The sequence below is a fragment of the Pholcus phalangioides genome, unplaced genomic scaffold, assembly GCF_987345545.1.
Source record: "Pholcus phalangioides strain wild (caught in Gottingen) unplaced genomic scaffold, Ppha-v1.0 ptg000031l_1, whole genome shotgun sequence".
Lineage (NCBI taxonomy): Eukaryota > Metazoa > Arthropoda > Arachnida > Araneae > Pholcidae > Pholcus > Pholcus phalangioides.
In genome coordinates this window covers 8,233,211-8,256,060 of record NW_028301621.1, presented here as the reverse complement: position 1 = coordinate 8,256,060, position 22,850 = coordinate 8,233,211, and the positions used below count along the sequence as shown (strand labels likewise).

Here is a 22,850-nt window from a genome sequence, read left to right as displayed (position 1 = left end):
GGTACTAAATTAGGTGAATGGCATTGGTAAGCAACTTCCAATGTAATTTTAATCCTCAAAACTTTTGGTTCATTTTTGAATATCAATGTTTTATATTTCTGTACATTGAAGGTAAAAGGCACCATGCCACACAAAAGGGGAATTTTAAAGGAGAGTCATTTGAAGATTTTTTTAGTATGTCTTGCTGTGGAGCTAGCTTGTTAAAATTAATATATGTTATTCACTGAAATAGGACTTAGTGCCCTATCTCATGTGTACTGAAATGAAAGCACAGAAAATTGTAATAACATTATCCAATATTGATGACATAGTGCTATTTACCTTTGACATACAGGTTTATAAAACTAGTATTTTTTAATGAGGGGTTAACTTCAATTCTCACGTTGGAAATTCCTCGCCTACTACTCGCTAAAAAAGAATTCCTTTCAATAGATGAAATTCTTATGTATACATCATATATATATGGACATCAAATGATTTGGCCCATGACAATGCATTGAAAATTCTTGGTTACTCAATATCATGCCAGTATCACAAGAGGATTGAATCAAATAGGAATCGATTATGCATAAATCAAAGAAATACTCAAGATCAGTATTTCTAAAACTTAAATTTGCTACATTCTGGACTCAAGTCCGCTCTTTAGCAAGTGGTCTGTGCTATAACAGACCATTTACTTAGACCTTTAATTTTTTTCCACAGCAGAAAGGGAAGCTATAATAACCTCAAAACAGCTATATGATGTTCTTATGATCATTGGATACTACTACTTCCATCTGCTCATAAAGGTATTTTCATTCATAAAAGCGCAACACAATGTCTTTGGCTTCTTTGTGTTCATGGTGATATATTGTTCATTTCTGGATAGTTTTATTCAATACTTTGGCTATGTGAATTCTCCCATAATTCCTTGTGTAATCATAGCTAGCAAACTTCATCTTCACTAGACAGAAGAATCTATTTTTCACTGTACTTAAATAACAATTTAGTATGTATAAATGGCTTTTTCTCAGTATATATACATGATGTAAATAAATGTGTGATTTGATATTTTTCTTCAATGTAATGAATGTGTCTTTGCAGAGAGGTGGAAGAGAATATGATTTAATATTGAATCCAGATGTCAACTCCAAAAGTCATCATCAGTGGTTTTACTTCGAAGTTTTTGGAATGGAAGCTGGTTTTCCATATGTCTTCAATGTGATAAATATGGAGAAATCAACTAGTCTTTTTAATGATGGTAATTAATTTAAATGAGACCATCAATAATTGTTACCTGGCAACGATTTTAAAAAGTTTTTAAATTTCATATTGAGAAGTACTAAAATTTTACCAATTAATCAAAAAATGCATCAAAAACTTTTTCATTATGCTGTGTTGAAAAAATTATGATATTGCCAACCTTTGTTCATTTTAAATAATATTTTACTCCATTATATTTCTTTCACCGTTTAGGCATGTATCCTGTCATGTTTTCTGTAAAAAGTTTTAAACAGGGCAAGAACGGTTGGACAAGGACTGGTTCCGATATTTGCTATTTTAGAAACCACTATATTCTTGGGGCATCTACTATGTCCTCACTTCGTGATAAACCATATTTTACACTGACTTTCACTGTAAACTTCCCACATGACAACGATGTCTGTTATCTTGCTTATCATTATCCCTATACATATTCAGCATTGCAGGTAACTTTTATGATTCTGTCGCTAATTTTCATTTCTATTTCGCATGAAATTCTTATACATTTATCAGAACTTAGTTTTGATTGAGTTTGCTTCAAACAAAAGAAAATATGCAATTATAATTTCTGTGTATGAAGTGACATTTTTGCGGTTAATTCTCTATAAGCGTGGTCAGTGTGTGGTGACTTTTTTCATGACAATATTAGCATTCCTGACAGCAAAATTGGTATTTGCTAGTTTTGGCAACCCTTTATCAACTGCATTAATTAGCCATATTTTTCGTTAATTCAATTTTTTTGGATAGAAATTATTCATAGTTTTCTGCATTTCCCACATATTTTGATTGATTTTTCCACATATTGGATTTATGTGTTCTTTGTCGGCTGTCTTATTGGTTATGGTTAATGCTTGGTGCTAAAAAAAGGTAGCCATGTTGGCGCTGATCACACTTATGGAAAATTAACCATTTTTGCTGCTGCTTGTAAAGATCAGTTTATGTAAATGTAATCTGTCAGTTCTTTTCATTTATTGACTAAATAAGACTTCAGGACACACAGTAGAACACTGATTATCTGAGCTAATGTTGACTGGACCTACCCCCAATACCCCCCCCCCCCCCCAGAGAGTGATATCGCCTTTTTAAGAAATGCTGGTCTAAGCCAAAAGCTTTCCAACCTGTATAGTGCTCGTTACATGTTACAGTATTTTGTGAACCAAGTTCGTCACTACGCAAGACACATTATTTTACTGCCCCTAATTTTTAGAATAAATTTATGAAAAGTATATTGGATAACCTGAAATTTGGTTAATCAAGACTCAGATAATCAGAATCCTACGGTATCAGAAATATTAATTTAATAAGAATAATATAAATATCAGAAATTGTATTACGTTGACAAAATACTCGTTGAAAAATGCACGATGAACCCATAAATCTACGCAAGAAATAGTGTTGTACATTTGACTTGTATACACATCATCATTTGGAGGCAAAATTGGTCAAATTAATACATTATTTTTGAAAACCCATCTGGTTTTACATTATAGTGTATTGAAAATTTTGATTTGAGTTTTGCGAAAACAGGCTTTTGTTCTGCATGCATTCACTGCATTGAAAAACTGTATTGTTTTCAAAAAACACCTAGAGAAAATTTTTTGGCCTACTTTATGAGTGACACTCAGCCTGAGATTGGCCAATTCGCGACGGGGCCGGCCACTTCGTGATTAGGCCAATTTCATTAAAACTTCAGACATTGGCTGGCCCGTTTGTGAAGTGGCTGGTGGTTAAAGTCTGATAACAAAAGACATGATTAAGATCATCATCAAGTTAGCATATATTTTCTTGATGATTATGTCCTCGTTAGTTATCGCAACCCATCAAACCACAGTCACAATATGGTAATAATTTTATTTCTCCAGAATTTGGCAGAAAATAATATATGTTTATACAATTTTTTTTTCTAATCACGTGGAGCTAATCCAATACATATAGACACATTACACATAGACATATTATGCTTTATATAGACATATTACACGTTGGTTATTAAAAAAATGGATTTGGCTCCTACCGAGCTGTCTTACATCAGTACATCGAGCTTTGGCCAATTTGCAAAGTGGCAGGCCCTATTGTAAACCAGACGCACTTCTGGCTTTGGCAGTAACATATACATCCATAGTTCTCAAACTTTCCACGTCTGCTGCTTCCTTGTCCTAGTCAATATTCATCTTGAGTGACGAGAGGGGGGTGCTTTCTGGTGGTTCACCGGCGGGCGCTCCGGCCTGGCACCCCCACTCTCCCCCAGCACGATGCAACCCACACGGGTAAAGGCCTTACATTCCAGAAGGGACAGAGCCCGGGTTGTGTCTGGTCTGACAGTCAACATTCATCCATGGCTCGCCAAAATAATCTAACAAAGAACCATTTCAAAGCAACAAACAGGCACGTTTGAATATCGCCAACTCACTGTGACACCCCAACAAAGGTTGGTGACACCTCTCGAAGCCATTACACACACTTTGAGAACTACTGATCTAATGTTTTTTTTTTTATGTGCCATGCTTTTGAAAAATTATGTACAGAAGATATATGAGAATGTCTTTCTTATTCAGACTCAAATTGATTGCTGGCTGAGCAGTTACGATACAACATCAATTTATTGCAAGCGAGATGAGCTCTGCAAAACATTAGCTGGAAATCCAGTTCCACTTCTCACTATCACAGCAAAGCCTATGGACAGTGAGTGATTTGTTTCTATTCCTTGCTATTCAAAAATTGTCACGTTGATGGCTTTGCAATAAATTTTTTTTTGAAATTGTGGGATGCATTGAATCACCTTTTGTATGATTTTATGGAAGTAGAGGAGCATTATAACAAGAAAATTTGGAAAATATCCACATTAGTTATGACACACACTAAAATAATGCATTATACAGTGCCTGCTTATGATGGGGGAATTTTTTCCCAGCAAAAATGCTTGTTAAATGTGATGGTTACTTTCTAAATCTATATTCAAAGGAGCGAAAAACAATGAAATTTCAGAAATTCAATATTTATAGCAAGTATGCATATACAGTCCGTCTTACAAATTTTAGATAGTATACACTTTTCTTAAAATAAAAAAATAAAAAATAATAATTATTTATATATATACAGGGTGATTATAAAAAACTATCCCGACATATGGGCCCCTAACTATCATACCATTCACAGAAACTGAATGAAATTTTGGCATAAGGTATTTTGATGTATGCGCTCAAGAATGATATGGAAAACAACAGTGTCACTCTAACAGTTACAGTGAGAAAATTTCGAAAATATCAAATGGCAACACCAAGTATTGGAATGTGATCTCCATTGTGAAAAACCCTAAATAGCATTCGAACGGCAACTGTAGCATGAAAATCACCGGCGGTAGATAGGTTAAAAGTGAGGACAACCAATAAGGACAGAGAAGCAGCATAAAATAAAGCATTTTATTGTGTTTCACAAATTTTCCACATGACCTTGTGGGGGACTAATCAGGCTGGGATCTCAGCCGAAGAAACGGTGTGACGAATGAAACGAACATTAATGCTCTGGTGCACGACAAAAGCTCCGGGGATTTTCGTGCTACAGGTGCCATTTTAACACTATTTAGTGTTTTTCAGTATGGAGATCGCATTCCAATACAAAAAACTTGGTGTTGCCATTTGATATTTTCGAAATTTTCTCACTGTAACCGTAACTGTTAGTGACACTGTTGTTTTCCATATCATTCTTGAGCGCATACCTCAAAATACCTTATGCCAAAATTTCATTCAGTTTCTGTGAATGGTATGATAGTTAGGGGCCCATATGTCGGGATAGTTTTTTTATAATCACTCCGTATATATATATAAAACGTATTTATGCTTTATTTATTTATTTAAACGAACCAATTACAAGATACAAATATATAATATAATATATACAAACATAAGTTACACAAAGACATATATTACATGCACATGCACTGTGTGGTCCATCCAGCAGGCCTATGTGATTTTTGTTATATGATTTCTCTCTTCAGCAACATATATATATGGTGTAAAATTAGCACCTTTTTAATGGATAATATCTGAAGCATTTATGCATTTAAAGCATAGTCTCCCAAACGTTTTGTTCCATCGCCCCCTTCATCAAAAAATTTTTTCCTCTCATCGCCCCCCAACTCAAGTAAACCCATAGGAACCAATGTTAAATCAGTAGGTTCTATCGCCCCCTTGGACCATACAATCGCCCACCAGGGGGCGATATTGCCCACTTTGGGAAACACTGATTTAAAGGAACAAAAATTCCATGAAAGAACATTTAGAATATTTATAGCATGGAAAATATAAAAACTACAGACTTTTAATTGCTAATAGACATAATTTTTAACAACACACCATCCTCCATGGACCTAATTAAATTCTGTAGGGTTTCAACGTCAAAATTATACCATGCTTCTTCAATAGAGCTATTCAAGTCATCAACAGTCAAATACTTATTTAATTTGCAAACACATTTATCATAAGTATGCCCATACATTCCTGATAGGATTCAAGTCAGGACTCATCGCTAGCTAGTCTAAAACTGATACATTTTCGCATTAAAGAACTTCTTTGTGGTAGCAGATCTTTGAATAGACGCTATAATATTGAAATGCCAAATTTGGTCCTCCCAAATCTTCTTCTGGAGGATCTCCTTTAAGCATCAGAGTGTTTACGACCAGTTTCAAAAGTTAGGAAGCCTGACCATTAGAAGCAAATGCTGCCCATACCATTTCTGAAGCTCCATCTCTGAAAACATTGTCTAGAACATGTGAGTTCCATCATTTTTTTTGCACTACTAAATATGATGCCAAGCTATTCATCTCCATAAAAAATATGATTTTGTGCCCATTCCAGTCTCCTCTCATCCTCTCTGGCGCTTCCTTGTGACAGGCAATTTCCTAACCACTCTTTTATGAATCAAGTACAAGCTCCTCTGATTTGTCTATGAACTGTATCTGTTGAAATCTTCACTCCAGGATCTTTCATAATTTCATGCAAGCTAATTCTTTTTGCATTGAAGCCAATCTTCTAACGGTTTGTTTTTAAAACTTGTACTCACCTACCACAACCAGGTTTTGGCTTTTGAGACAAACGTTGAATCACTACATGTCAGACACTTCATTTCGACCGGCTCAATGTAATAGCAATGCCTTTTATAAGCCTTTCTTTTTACTTTCAAATGAAGCACTTGAAGGATTTCATCATACAAAATATGTGGCAATTTCAGCAGTTTTTTTTAAAAATAAAAACCAATCTCCAATACCTCCCCGCTTTTATACTATCACATCCCTGATATGCCATGTAGAAATGACGTATTAGCAAAATCTTCAAAATTTGCATATAACTGGAAGTTTGTTTTCTAAAATTTTGAGACAGCTATTTTTCGAAATTTTGAGTTTAAAAAATCCAAAATTTTCTTTGACAATGACTGAAGTTTGAAGTAGGTTTTTGCATTCTGATCACAAGTAGAAAAAAAATGAAATCAAAATTTGAAGCGGTATCCATGGCGCAGTTAAAAATCTGTAGTGTCTAAACTTTTGAAATGGGCTGTATAAGATGATATTTGATCTTTTTTTTTTTCACCTTTTCTGATGATTTTTATTCAACACTGACAGTTAAAAATTTGCTTTTGGACATTCTCTTCCCCCTTACAAAAAAAAAAAGAACATAACACATGAGAAATAAAAAATTCTGCCAATGATCCTCAAACACATGAAGTCTGTATTGAAAGTTGAGGAAGGGCTAAATTGGCATTTTTTTAAATTCTGATTGGTCAGAATTGGTCTTCATTTTCCATGCTCATTCCTCCTTTTTAGACAGTGTTGCTGTTTCTGCACTCTGAAACACAACAAACTTAAAGTGTGTGATAAATCTTTTGTCAAACCCCTTGATTGACAGTCATCCCTCATTAAGAGCCTTAATCCTCGTCGAAGTGCTTTATCCTCCTATATTATGGTGAAAGATACTCAAACCGTTTTGTTGTTCTCCCGAGATTAGATTTTAATTTTTACTCATTTTTGTATTAATTTTTTCAAGGTTTTCCTAAAAAATCCCTCATCGAATTCAAGCTAGCATAAAAGCTACATGCTAAAAGCAAGATTGGCTATTCAACATTGCATCAAACAAAATGCATTAATTTGCTCATTAAATCTACTCTTGCTAAAAGTGGGCTTGACTGTATTTGTGAAATATGCAGGATAAAAATGTGTCAATTTTAAACCTATCCATTATATTTTTTTAACCCTTAATATAATTAATGATGTACTTTATGCAGGGTTCGGCATGGGTCACTTTTTTCCCTAAAAGTCACTTTTTTAGAAACTGGTCACTTTTATTACGTATTTTCAGGCCCAGGTCCCTTTTTCTACTTTTTTAGCAAAAAAACCTCGGTCTCGCGCGCTTTTCTATTGTCAGCGTTTTTCTTTTCTTCAAGGAGGAACACTTTACCGGTTCAATATCGCTAATTTTCTCCCTCCCTTCATTGAACTACGATCAAAGGCGTCTTATCTTCCCGGGAGCATACCGTGTGACGTCAGCATAACTTGATTTCAAGGCGCTTGGAAAGATAGTTCCTTGGTTAAAGAATCGTCATTTTATGGAAAAGCCGGTCGGAAAAAAAACTAGCATAAAAGGCGTATAGTTACAACAAAGAATTTTCCCCCCTACTACCATTCATTCTTATTTCCCCCACGTGCTCACTCGTTCTTTCATTTTCATCTTATTTTAAAATTGATCCTTTATTTTATTTGTTTTAAAAAGTTTGTCCTAAGGGCCGAATTCCTTTCTTGGAGCATCGAGCAAGTTACATTTGTTGTTTGTTCTATCGTTACTTTTTTCTAATGTTATTTGAAATGACGATTTAAGAGAGCCCGTGCAGAAGCTAACTTACGCGCAGCGGGAGAATGCCCAAGTGCGTATTAAAGACGCGTATTATTAATACGTATTAATACGCTTTGGAGAATACTCTTGTAGCTGGCCAAGGTTAAAGAAGTTCGCAGGTATTTTGAATTTACTTACAATAAAAAAAAATTACCGATTGAAAATCGCGATCTCTATTTACAAATAAAATTCGTACTATTTTTCTAACTGGATTTAAATCTCAGCAAGAAACCGCTGCCCCAAATTTGATCGAGAGGAGAACTATTTATGAAAAGATCACAGAATCCAGCAATTCAACATTTAGTTTAACACAAGGGTTTCCAAATCAGATGAAAATTGGTCATCAAGCTGATAAAAACTCACTCAGTTAATGCATTCGAGCCGTAAATAGAGGCGGATTTAACGGTGGGCACACCGAGCGCGCCTTTGGCCCCTACTTTACACTTTTTTCCTAATTTAAAGGGCCTAATATTAATTTTTTTTTTATGCCCGGGCCGTCAACTGACCTTTATCCGCTTCTGGAAGAAAGGTGCCGAGTTTACTCTTTTTCTGTTAAAAAGAGTGGATACCGGCCCCGGGCGATAGTAAATTTTCGTTCGTACTTGCGACCCGGGTTGCTACATACCGTGATCAGATCTAAAACTGGGAGCGGGGGGCAATGCCTCGGACGGCGTTTTTGATGGAATGGTATATTTAAGAAAAGACAATAAAAATTCCTTTGCAAAATTATCGAATTTCACAGTCAAGGGGCAGTAAAATTACGTTTCCCCTTCAGAAAAACCAATTGTATTACGGCCATGGTAAATCGGGTGCCCCGGGTGGGGGCGAATTCTTTGTTTTTGTTCGTTGAAAATTACGGGAGGTGTCAGCGCTAACGTGGCGACTTTTTTTCGCGCTAAAATAGGTAACCCTGACAGCACAGCATCCATAAACTCTATCAACCGCATTTATAAACCCCGTATGTCGTTGATTCGATTTTTGTGTTCATTTTATCCTAATTTTCCGTGTTTCCCGATATATTTCTATCGATTTTCGCATATTGCCGCCGGTTGATTCATATAAATTACATATTTTTGTAATTTTTTATGTGCCCTTTGTGGGTGTGACGGACTCTCATCGCGAGGATCCGGGTTCGAACCCCACCGGTGCCACAGTGGTGGTCGGCTGAAGTTGGTTTTCTGTGGTTCCCAATTTCAAGGCTTCTGGCCTGAAATTGGGAACCGATGCGGGCCGATCTCCCCGTTAAAAAGTCTCGCCACAGAGAGCAGCAGGCCTACAATATTACAAATATTCAATCATTACACTCCCAATTTGAAGTATAGATGACAGCACTGAAATATCAGACACAACACTAGCTACACACTCAAACTGTTAGGTGCACTCACTTTGTTCCAGACTCTGCCACGAAAGCTGGGCTGGAAGAGATCTCAGCAACGGGATAAGTCCAGTGGCGAAGCCTCTGGCGTTTATTCATTGTGCCCTTTGCCAGCCATCTTGAATTGACTACTGCAAAACGGCGATTCCTTGGCGCGAAAAAAAGTCACCACATTGGTGTTTACAAGGTTCATGGGAAATTTACGGGGAAGGCCGCGGAGAGTAGCTTTTTCTGTTAAAAATTACGGGGGGGGGGGGCAGGGGCCAAAATTATACTGTTTTCAGGGGTGGGAACACAGCGCCAAAATTAACATCTTGCGCCATCCTGCTCCAATAGTGTATTTTCGTATTTTTCTGCGCCAAATAGCTAATTTTGCTTCCGTATGCCTGGAATTTCGGAAAGGACGCCAAAAAATTTTTGTACCTGCTGACCGGGAAACGATTCTTTCTAAGAGCGTGTTTTATTAAACTGTACGCCTTATTTAAACTATCGGCCTTTCCATCGCGATAATATCCGTGATCGTGCAACTGAAGATGGTTTGCAATGGTATTTCAGCTTTAAAGCGCAAATGCGAGTCAGTTGCCGTTTAAAAAAAAGTCTCCTCTGGAAACAGCAGAAATTACTGTAGTCGATCGTCACTGCGTCAAATCCCGATGTTTCGTGAAAAAAATTTTCATTCCGGGAGTAAAAAGTGCGTTTCCGCCGAAATACGAATGCTAATTTAGAAACTTTGCCGAATAACGAGTGTCAGATCACCAACATCGCCAAATAACGAGTGTCAGATCGCCAATCTCGCCAAATAATAAGTACTTAATCGCCAAACGTCGTGTTGATTCTTCCGAAATTCTCTCCCATTTGCAACAATTTCTTTCCAAGTATGAAAAAATTGAAAACTTATAGAAAATTTTAAGCCCATTTGAAGTACTGCGGTTCCAGACAGACAATAGTGCCCTCAGTAAGCAAAAATCATCTTAAATAGACTGGTGTGAAAAATTTTATGACAGCGTCTCTTTCAAACAAGCTGTCAAAAGCCTGAAATACCGAAAACAAAAAACAAGCTGATGAAAAGATGTTTGATAGCAAAAGACAGTGCAGTTGTTTTATTTTGAAAAAGGGTGAGGGTAACAAAAATATTCTTGTTAATTTTCCCTGCTCCAATTTATAAATATCTGCTCCGGATCCTGAATTTCCTGCTCCAAAACTGCTCAGAATCCTGAATTTCCTGCTCCAAAACTGCTCAGAATCCTGAATTTTGCTGCTTCAAAGCTGCTCCGAAATGGACTTTGTCACTTCCCAACCCCTGTGTTTCTGGGTAAAGGAGTAAATGTGTGTTTTTTTGCAGGGGTGTATGTTGTGTGTAAAAAAAAGAAAAAAAATATATTTTTAAAAAATTTTCTCTCAAAGACCAAACAATTTCAAAACTGGTTTATTTTTCCCCCCTCACCCAAGGGCAGTATTATTTTGGTACCCCCCCCCCCCCTGTAAAATAGTAGACTCACCCACTTTTCCCAGTCCAGCCATAGGTGGAGATAGACTTGAAGGCCTTAGTGGTGTGGCACGATGACAATTAATATACATCATATATATGTATACATCAGTAGACCATTGACGCTGGGGGGAGGGTGGATTGCCCCTCCGTCAACGTATAATAATTAAAAAAATTTAGTTAATTTAATAATTTGAATACTTTATTCAATTTAATAATTTGAATACTTTATTCAATTTAATAATTTGAATACTTTATTCAATTTAATAATTTGAATACTTTATTCAATTTAATAATTTGAATACTTTATTCAATTTAATAATTTGAATACTTTATTCAATTTAATAATTTGAATACTTTATTCAATTTAATAATTTGAATACTTTATTCAATTTAATAATTTGAATACTTTATTCAATTTAATAATTTGAATACTTTATTCAATTTAATAATTTGAATACTTTATTCAATTTAATAATTTGAATACTTTATTCAATTTAATAATTTGAATACTTTATTCGATTTAATAATTTGAATACTTTATTCGATTTAATAATTTGAATAATTAAAATATTGTTAAAAATTTAATTTTATAGTTTTTAATCATTATAGTAAATTTCTTAAAATTTGTTGGAACGTATTATACAAACCTAGGTATGTAAATCAAATTTGTACTAGTTAAAAAAGTTTGAGTACATTTTGTATACTGTCATTCATGGCATAACATGAATGAAAAATCCACTGAAATGTAGATGAGACAAATTCTCTCATCAAATTTTGTGTTATTTCATTTTTTCCCCTTCTTTGAATGTGAAAACTTTTTCCCGTTTTGAAGTTTTTCCTGCTTAAATTAATTTTAAGATGGGTTGTGGAAAGCAATATGGGGGAAGGCATTGCTACTGTTACTCAGAAAGGATATAATGTAGTTATTCTCTCACACATAGTTGTTGATAAATTTGATAAGTTATTCAAAACTTTTCTGGTTAGCAGAATGCGTTTGAGTTTGATTTAATTATTTCACACTATTATGTAAAAAAAAAAAAAGCAATTTCAATGAGTTCTATTGAAATGCAAAGTTAAAACTAAATTCAATTTCAATTCATTCAATTTGGTAATAATCAAAATTGATTGTCCATTTGGTCTCTTTTTAAAAATATTTTGGTCACTATTTGCTCACTTTTTTAAACATTTTGGTCACTATTTGCTCACTTTTTTAAACATTTTGGTCACTATTTTCACTAGTTTTGAGGCCATGATCCGTGCTGACACCTGCTTTATGTCATATTACTGTCTTATTTCAAATGATTTCACATTGTCGTTCATATACAATTTGTAAATTTTAGTACTGAGTTTGACTGTTTACTTTGCTGCCTTCATACATTTGCAAATTTCTTTTATATCTTGTGGATTCAGGTTGCCGGCAGTATATATTCCTCACTGCTAGGGTTCATCCTGGAGAAAGTAATTCATCATGGGCCATGAAAGGTTTGTTTATTCTTACTTTTCATTTGGTGCATCTTTTAATACTAACTAAAACTTTTAATTAATCTTTTAAAGTTGAAAAATTTAAATTGCTAGATTTCAGTTTTATATGTCAGTGATTGAATTTAATACCTTATCATGTATCTTGTAATTAATTACCATTATGAAACAATACAGTTTTCAAGCAAATACATTTAGAATGAATTTTTCTCCTAGGTACACTTGACTTCCTTTTCAGCAATAAACCATCAGCTCACCGTTTAAGGGAGTCCTTCATTTTTAAGATTGTGCCGATGTTGAACCCTGATGGAGTTATTAATGGATGGTAATGCCATAATTTAAAGAAAGTCATTACTATATTCGTTGTAGTCTTTTATGGTCAGAATTTGATAGCTAAAGGTGAAGTTTTCCAGGTAGTTTGGCTATGGTCTTCTTGCATTTTCCCCAAAGGTTTCTCCCACAGTTATGGTGGTGACATCACTTCATTGTTGACTTGGAGAGCATAGACGATAGACTGCCTGAGTCAACTAGATAATCTATTTACAAAATTCCTCTTTTCCACTCGCTGTGATTGGTTGGATCCTGAGAAACTAGTTTGTAAGATTAGAATACCCACTTGTTCTCAATCAGTCAAAAATCGGTTTTCAGAATTTAACTAATCACAGCAGGCTACACAGCAAATGGAAACAAGAAAATTTATAAAGCGAGCACCTCATCTACTAAGGTAGTCCGAGTTCTATATTCCTGATGTCACTTTTGTAGACTTGTCCTCGATAGCACTTAAATTACTGAACTCCACCAAGACTGATTGTAACAAGTACAATTTACATTTCTGTGTAAGACATGGATTGACTGCCGTTCATAGCATTGGGGGAAAAGTAAGATGACTAGCTAAAACAGCTGAGAAAGTTTTATTCATTCTTCCGTTTACGGATGAAAAACTTCCAGAATATATTTATTATACAGTGGAACTTGGTTAATTCAAACTGTTAGAAGGTTCTTTTGAGTTTTCTATCTAATTTGATATTAAAATTTTTTGTTTTATTAGAATTTTTTTTAATGTTAGGGAAAATTCAAAGTTACAGGGTGAGTTTGGTTCTCATACAGAACCATTGTAGTTTTTGTATGAGCAAGTTTAGTTTGGAAAAATTCTATAAGCAGTCAGACTTTGTTTCTCTCGACCAAGTTGTTATACAGCAAATGTTTAAATGCCAAAAATACCCAATTTGAAAATTCTGATGTAATGTCAGAACACCACTGATGCCATTTTCTCTATCTTGACTTCTGGTCAAACTGCCATGCATAACATTCTGCCTGCTGAGCAACATGAAAAGAAATGTGGAGCCAGTCCTGAAGATATATCCAGTGCTGTCGTAATGCATGGGCCCACCCAGGAACGATCGGGGGGGGGGGGGAACTGACAATATTAAGATCTGTTTACAATTTTCTAGGTTAAGCATACCGTGAATCGCTCAAGCTCTATTGACAATTGTCAATTTTAGCCATTGCCCCGGATGAGAGGCTGGGTGTGTCAGGTGGTTTATTATGCATATATAATGTATTACATGATGCATGACAATAAAACACATAAAAAAAAATAGTTGTAAATTTAAAAAGTTACAAATGGAAAGAATTCACAATATTCAAAATTTATGTCTATGGTTTTTTAGCTCTAGTGAACCTTTTGTTGTTTACCATGGCCAGGCTGGGTCCTAGACCACATCTACTCTTCTCCGCTTGGTGGCTCTAGTGAGCCCAGACTAGGTCCTGGTTACTTCTACTCTTCTTCCCAAATTAAGCATGTAAATTTGTAAACAGGCATTTCTGGACAGGTAGGGAAAGGGGCCTCTGAAAAATCTCTTCAGGTCCCACGATGCACATATGATCCTGGATATACCCAGATTTTATGATAGACTTTTGTTAAAAAATGAATGATGCTTTTTCTTTGAAAACAGCACCCATTTTATGATGAAACGTGTATCTGAATTTAATTTCTAGTTCAACACAAAAAGAAATTGCTAGTGTTTTGAAACTAGTTAGTGATCTAATTTCATAAAAAGCCTATCCATGCTGAACAAATCCAACAAAAATGCTTTAATGACGAGTGAGCTATTTCAATTAATTGAAACGCCAGCGTAGGAAAATACCAAAATGCTAATTTGTAAGCGTTTTTTCTTTGATAATAATTTAATGCCCATTTTAACATTGTTCAGGTGCAGTGCATTGAGAATGTTTACCACTTGATACATATTATGCTATTCATTCAACCTATAGATCAAGGTGTACCATTCAAAATGAAACTTTTTATCATCATTTCTAGAGTGAGGATAGTATCAGAAAGTACAAACAAAAATTAATTATAAATTACTAAAATTCTGGAAACAGTTGGATTAAATTTTAATAATTCATAATTATTATCATATGTGAAATACTCAAGTTTAATTTAGTCATTTTACAGATCCAGAATAGATTGATTAGATAATTCAAACTTGTGTGACTTTTGACTTCGAATTAACCAAGTTCGACTAGTTTCTGCTGATTGTTAGAATTGTTTTTATATATATATATATATATATATTTATTTATTTATATTTCTTAGTTTTATTTTAGTACTCTAAAAAAATTTCCTTTATTTTAAAATTCAAAAAATTAGTTTGGATTGAAAACAATTTTTTTATTCTACACTAAATTTTAATACTGGCAAATTTATAGTGTTTTTGTAGCAGAAATGTATTGAGGGAGAGAGAGACATTTTAAAAATTTCTATGAATTATTTAATCCCATCTGATTTTGGAAAAAAAAATAGTATTTTTTCTTCTTAAATGCATGTTAAAGCTTTCCTGTTGTGTTTAAGTCTAATTAAGTCTAATTTCTCAGTTCTGAAAGCTAATATGTAATTTTTGTTTTTCGTTTCCAGTCATCGTTGTTCTCTTAGCGGACAAGACTTGAATCGGCAGTGGGTGACACCAAATGTGAAACTCCATCCAACTATCTACTATACCAAGACATTATTTTATTACCTAAACTCTTTGGGCAGGAAACCATTAGTAAGAAATTTATCTAATATATGAATAATCGAAAACTACATGTATACAAAGACAGTTTTTCGGGTTTTTTTGCCGGGACCTAAACTAGATTTAAACATCATTAAAATTTATTGCCAAAAACCAAAAAAGGATCACTAAATAATTACTGTTTATTATTTTACCATTCATTATATTTTCTGTGATAATCATTTCTGTCTTAATTTCTCACCAAAAAGGTGGAAGTTTTTGTGTTTATTTCAGTGTTAGATTGTATTTCCTCTATTGTACATTCCCTGATGGGGCTACAATGGGGGGAGGGCGACAAAATGTGTGCTTGCCCCGGCTGGTCAAGCATCTAGCTGTGGCCCTGTTCACACATGATGCCAGAGGCTATGATCATGACTTTTGTGTTTATTTTAGATTAACACAAAACAATACATTCATTGTTCGATCTAAAATCTCATGTGAAAAATTTAATGCCTGGTTTTTGTGTAAGTACACTTGTAAATTGTGTGTTTTGGTAATTAATTTTTCAACATGATATTTGATTTATATTAGGTATATTGTGATTATCATGGACATTCCAGACGCCACAATGTGTTCTTGTATGGATGTGACCCAGAGCAGTCTTGGTGGTCAAGTGACCAAACTAAAATGGATTGTGAAAGTTTCAAGGTGAGAATATTTTGTTAATGAGTTTCCGGATAATCTGAGGCACCGAAAATTTTTTAATTTCCTTTTTGAAAGAGACCCTTCTCTCTTTTTTTATTTCCTCCAAGAACCCAACTTTTTTATATTTTCAGTTTGAAAGGGACTAAACAGCCCCCAGCCTTATATTGGGTAACTGGTGTAGTGAAATATTAGGCTCCCTTCAATGGACATAGACCATTTTAATTTTCTTGGGGGTGCTGAGAAATAGGGGGCAAGTTTGATTGTTTTCTTTATAATGGGAGACAATGGTATTGTCTTCTAATTGCTTATATAAAATCATTGGAAAGGCAGTTGAAAGCTATCAGTGTCTCGGCATCATTCACCACCAACCCCATCCCTCTCTCACTTCTGCGCCCTTTTCACATTTTCTATTTTTCAAAATCAATCGTATCACATCTATATCTTATTCAAGAATTAAAATAGAGTATGCTAGTACTGCTTTTGCTTTTCTTTTTCTTTTAAAGTAAAACCAACATTTAAAGCATTTTTATTGTTCTTTGAATAATTCGAGTTTTTGGAAGGCTCTACTGTATATTGTTTCTCTTGCAGGTCATACCACTTCTCATGCACCACATGGTTCCAACATTTGCCCTTGATTACTGTTGCTTCAACATAGAGAGGAGCAGGGAATCGACTGCTCGAGTGACTATCTGGCGACAGTTTGATGTTCCACTAAGCTACACCATGGAGTGTACTTATGGTGGATGTGATCAAGGCTTATATGCTGTGAGTATGGGGAGGGTGTCTGGTGAATATTCTTGTGAAATTTTTATTTAGCCAACTTTGTTCTGAACAATAGATTCAGAGTTGTAATAAGATTATTAATAAATTGGAAGGCTCAGAAGCCAGTCAGTATAAATCAATTTTCTGAAAATAATTTTAGTATTGCAACGACCTCTTCATTGTTAAAATTTTCAGTTGCCAAAGCATTCAAGTCACAATCTTTATATTGCAACAGCAGATGGGATCTGGAAATTTTGCCTTCCCTGACTGAGTGACCAAGTAATTGGGTGAATGACTGTATGTGTGAGCAATTAGCTGTATGAGTGACCAAGTGAATGACCATATGAGTGAGTAATTGTGAGTGACTATGAGTAAATGACCGTATGAGTGAGTAATTGTGAGTGACTATGAGTAAATGACCGTATGAGTGAGTAATTGTGAGTGACTATGAGTAAATGACCGTATGAGTGAGTAATTTTGAGTGACTATGAGTAAATGACCATATGAATGATTAAGTGAGCAACCCTTTGAGTGACTGTCACTCACTTATTTCTGGGGTTGGTCATGCACAGGGTCACTCATATGGTCAAAACAGGTGAAGCACTGGAATGTATTCCCATTCCTAGATACGAAAGATGTAAATGCCCCTAAGCCTGAAACATCTATAATTTTTTTATAGTATCAGAAATATCCGTGAAATTGTACTAATTAGGAAACGGATGTGGATCCAAGGCAATATTTCAGGACAGGCAATTTCTTGTGTAGGTTCCATGGATTTTCTCATATTTTATATATACAGGATGAATCTCACTAGAAACAAACTTTTCTCATACTATTTGGCTCTTGAAAGTGATGATCGCACAATTCCGTGGATCTGGAGAGTGAAATACTCAGAAAAAATTGGGTGCATTCAGAAATTGGTTTGCACTGTGATTAAAATGCTGTTGTTCTTCATTTGGGATATATAATTCAGAGAGCTTGATACATATACTCTTGTTAATTGGGCACATATCATACCAGGGTATGGTGTATTATCCATAGGCGTAAACTTCTATAGGGCCCATGGGCCCGAGCCCCCCCAACATTTTTGAAGACGCGGCTCAGCCCCCCCAAAAATTCGTATGAATATGGCTTATTCATTTTGCAATGATGAAAAATTTTTTTTAAACCAAAAGTTGTCCTAATTATGAATTAGTTAATGGAAACAATCTGCTCAAAATTTTAGTTCTTTTAAAAAATCTGGATGGTCTTTGGCTTTCTTGTTCCATGACAATACGTTTATCTCATTTCTTCCCTGCCGTTCAATCCCCAATTGCACCCTCCATCGGTTCCAATCCTTACTGCCAGAAGGCACAGCTGATAGGAAGATTCTTTGAGGTGTTGAGGGGGCTCTTTCTTCTTTGCCTGTGGCAAAAACTGAGTGTCTCTTCTTTTGTTCACTGCGACCGGAGGACGGCCATGGCGCCGACATGAAAATAAGCCCAAAGATGCATGGTGGGGGGGAGGGGGAGGTTGAAAATTGGGAAGCAATGATATTGAAACCGAAATAAATTACACTCTATAAAGAATAGGTGCCAGAACCTAGAGGCTGAGGCCATTTGAGCCCCCCCCCCTCCCCACAATAAATTTTGTAAGGGGACTGAGCCTCCCAGTAATTACTGAAAAAAACCATTGTGCAATGCATTCTCCCTCTCCTTCGTACACGCATGAGTCCCGTATATGCGGGAGGACCAATAACTTTTAGGCCCCCCCCCCCAATGTTTTTTGAAAAATATTGGGGAAAAAAGCACATTCTAAATGGCCATTCATAACAGATCTTGAGGATCGATGCCGAAACATTTTTCGAGCCCCTTTACAACAAAATTTGACTGGGGGTGGGGGTAGAACATAGGCGTAAACTTGTATCCGGCCCGTGGGCCCGAGCCCCCCAACATTTTAGAAGAGCCGGCTCGGCCCCCCCCAAAAATTCGAGTGGATATGTTTCTCACACTTGGCTCAGAAAAAACTTTTTGACAAAAAATTTCTTTAAATAGTAGAAATCCATCTGCTCGAAATTTTATTTTTTTACTTTTCTTCAGAATCTCAACGCACTTGTTCTGTGACAATAGTAGTCTTATCTCCGAATCAATCCAGCATCCATTCATCCTAAATTGCGTCCCCCCAGAGTGGTGCCTGAAGGCACCAGTGTAGATAACTTGGGGGGGGGGATCCTTTCTCTTGCTTGCACTGTCGGTAAACTCAAGAGCATCTCTTCCTTCTTTTGTTGAGTGTGACCCTTGGGGATGGGGACATGATACAACACAAAAAAAGAAAAAAAGTGGGAGGAGGTAAAGTGAACAATGATTAAGCTTATTAACAAGTTCTTCACAACAGAGGCGCTGACATGAAGAAATTAACATTGGGTGGGGAGAGAGCGCTGAAAGTTGCTGGCCGTCCCCTATATACGGGGATGAAATGAAGCACATACGCAGGAAACAGAGGACGCACTGCATTGTTCTTCTGAAAACTATTGGGGGGGGGGGGGCTCAACCACCTTACAAAATTTTTTGCTCTCAAATATCCTCCACTCCTAGGTTCCGGTGCCTTTGAGGGGAATCAAATAAATAATAGTAAAATAAAATTAACACACAAAAAAAAAAAAGAAAATAAGAAATGAATGGAAAATTTCAAAGCCCCCTGAGCCGGGTACCATTGCATTCTAATACTAGGAATATGAAATTTCCTCCTTATAAATCAGGGATTCTCAAACTATCTACGTTAGCAGCACTCTTATATAGAAATTTTAAATACGGTATTTCAATAAATGTTGAAGAGAGGTTAAAAGGTGAAATTTGCGTCCCCCCCCCCCTCCGGTCCGGCACCCTAGACATTTGACCCCTCCCCCCAGCCCTGTTTCCAGTACTCCAACACTTAGGTAGCCAGGGCCGGAACTAGGGAAGAAGGCAGTTTTCACAGGCGGAATTCTTGTGGGGGCTGCTAATTCTGGGGGGGGGGGGGGTGGAAGAACGAAAAATATCGTTTCGATCGTTTTTTTTAGTGGGGAGAGGGTGAAAAAATTACATACTCTTCCCTCCCTCCACGACTAAAATGATCCTGTCTCCGTTGGACCGGGCTTTTGGACAGATCTTTCGCGAGGACCCCGATTTTTCACAGGGAAGTGCTTGGACCTGTCGTAAGCGTAACTTGTATTAAGTCGTATGTTAAGTGCATTAAGTCGTATGTTAAGTGCATTAAGTCGTAACTTGTATTACCTGTCGTAACTTGTTTTAAGCCAATGGGATCGAGACTCCCCCCCCCCCTCTTATTAATTTCGGAGAGCTGGCTCAATCTTCCCCTCTTCCCCAAAAAAAATCGCATGGATTTTTCCACACCTAGACTCGGAATAATCACGTCACGTCAGTACAGTGAGTTTCGGCCTTACACGAAGCTGTGACGTGTAAAAAAAAAGTGGCGATTTTTCCACAAACACTTTTTTCCGGTCATTTTACAGGATGCGACCTCTATTTATCGGAAAATACTGCAATTTTTTCTATGTTCCATTGCAAATTAAATTGGGGAATTTTTCTAAAAAGGATGTAGTATTTCTTACTTATGTTATTCAAAAAATTGTGTTTATTTCAAAATGAAGAATTATTCTCAAGGTTTTAATAGGGTTCCTCCTTTCCCGATCAATTCTTTTTTACGGACGAATTTCTATTTGTCCAGCCGGTGACCGCAAAGAGGGGGGTTTTACATACCCTGTTTACGTTCGCAGCACTGTAAGAAATTTTAAATATCTTGCGGCATTACAGTCGATCTCAAGGAGGCATTTCGATGCTTTCCCCCCCCCTTTCCCGACAATAAAATGATCTTCACTCCTAGTTACAGCCCGTCCGTGGCATCTAGTGGCGTGTTTCCCGGGGGGGGGGGGGCACTCAGCGAGCTATAAGCACGGCAATGGACTCCCACATACTGGAGAAGGGCTTCTAGCCTGGGATCTTTGGCAGGCTTTTTATTCCATGTATTTTTTTTTTTTTTCATGATCAAGGGGCCGCACCTTCTGCAGCTGACAAAGAGCATTTCAATAGGGTTCAGTTTCGGCTGCTTCAATGCAGGTTTACTGAATACAATCACCATTTCCTAATTAGAAGGACAGGGAGTGTATAGCGTGTCGCTTATGTGGGGAATATGCCACTTGGAGGCATCCGTCCATATGGGGGGGACCCCCCCCTTCTGATCCTGAAAACTACATTCTTCTTGACGCCGCCGGTCAAGGCTTTTGTGCTTAATGGATGGCCATCCGTGAAACAGGGACGCCGACATAGATGATCCTAATTGGAATATAAAGAAATTACGGTGGTGAAGAAAAATCTAGACGAGGTTTGTGATTCTGCAAAATAAGAATAGCTGTGTTTGGAGCCACTTGAAGTAAACTCCTTGTTTTTCCACTGAACCCCCCCCCCCCCCCCACAAATGTTGAGATGGACAGTTCCACAGTATTTTATGGTTTGTGTGGACCACATTCGGTTGTGCACGTACAGTATAACCTTCTGTTAGTAAAACATGTTGTATTACAAGAAAACGGAAAAGTTCCTCGTGATTCCGCACAGTTTCCTGACAGAAAAAGTAAGCAATATTAAATATAGCTACACATTTTTGATAAATTCATGCATTTTAAACATTTTCTTTAATGATAATTTATTCAGAATCTTCAAAAACAATCTAGATTTTGCAGCCCTCTAATACTTATAATCAATAAAGCGTAGTATTAAAAAAAATTTTCTGTTAGACATATCAATAAATTAATAAAACTTACCATGTTTTATTTTTTTCAATCATATTTAAAATTTATTTAAGAACAATTTAAACTCCATTTGGCTTGCGTACTTGTAAAAGTGACAATATTTGAATCGAGTTTTTAATAAGAAATTTATGCAACTAAAAAAATTATTATTTTTCTAATTTAAAACCTGATATATGACTCAATATATGAGAGTAAAATAAATCTTAAATAAGTGACATGTAATTTGATTTTGGGGGAAATATACACTGTATCATAAAATATAAATAAATACAGGGCTCGACAAAAATCATTAAAAAATTTAGGCACCAGCCAAATTTTGTAAGAGCCAAGCATGGTTTTTTCACGAGAAAAGTATCTTAAATAATCTTTTTTCAACCTTTCTGGGAATTGATGACCCCCTTCCCAGGGCCGCAACTAGATACTTTGTCATCTGGGGCAATTCGGAATTTTGGCGCCCCTTGCATGTAGAAGAAGCAGTTAAAGGGTGAATTCGACTCACATTCTGGTCCAGCGTCCGGAGCACCAGACCTACCTGCTTTCTCTAGTTGTGGCTCTGCTCCTTTCTATGTTGGAAGACAATTATGAAATCGGGAAATTTTGAGCCATCACTAGATTCTGGTTTAGCAATCACATATACAAAATTTTAGGCGCGAATACAGATTTTCCAGTCACCATGGTGACCTGGCACTTGGGGTTTGTCCAACCCTGGAATAAATAAAGATGCATATACTGTTCTGAATATATTTTTTGTATATAGTCATTTTCATGACCCCGCCCAGCGGATTTCGGGATTCGTGAGATCTGGGGGATCCTGGGAGGATATACTCAGATTTACGGCATGACTAGATCTGAATAAATTGCCTATGGCGATAGACCGGAGTTGTGCTCGTTTCAATGAGAGAGAGAGAAAATGAAAGTATATTTTTACTTGGACCGTGATCAAACTAGAATGGGGCTCAAGGGCAAAGGCTACGCCCCCAACAATCAAATAAATTTTTGTTAATTAAATGCTTTTGGAAAATTGGCACCAACTCAAAATGTCCCCCCCCCCCAATAGATTGGTTTTCTTAGGTACGCTCATGCTCAGGGGTAGTCCCATTCCAAGGGCGTAGCGAAGAGGAAGACTTGGGGGTCTGGTCCCCTC

At 36.3% G+C, this 22,850-nt stretch overlaps 1 protein-coding gene across 2 annotated transcripts in view; it reads left to right on the top strand.

Moving 5' to 3' along the window:
- Positions 1 to 22,850, top strand: part of LOC149067075 (cytosolic carboxypeptidase 1-like) — a 67,927-nt gene that overhangs the window by 34,029 nt on the left and 11,048 nt on the right. For both annotated transcript variants that reach the window (XM_089252895.1, XM_089252894.1), the window contains 8 exons: positions 1,084 to 1,240; positions 1,456 to 1,688; positions 3,798 to 3,924; positions 12,395 to 12,466; positions 12,680 to 12,788; positions 15,381 to 15,510; positions 16,048 to 16,164; positions 16,750 to 16,926. In XM_089252895.1, the coding sequence (XP_089109021.1) occupies positions 1,084 to 1,240; positions 1,456 to 1,688; positions 3,798 to 3,924; positions 12,395 to 12,466; positions 12,680 to 12,788; positions 15,381 to 15,510; positions 16,048 to 16,164; positions 16,750 to 16,926 (1,122 nt within the window). The remainder of the gene's footprint in view (positions 1 to 1,083; positions 1,241 to 1,455; positions 1,689 to 3,797; positions 3,925 to 12,394; positions 12,467 to 12,679; positions 12,789 to 15,380; positions 15,511 to 16,047; positions 16,165 to 16,749; positions 16,927 to 22,850) is intronic.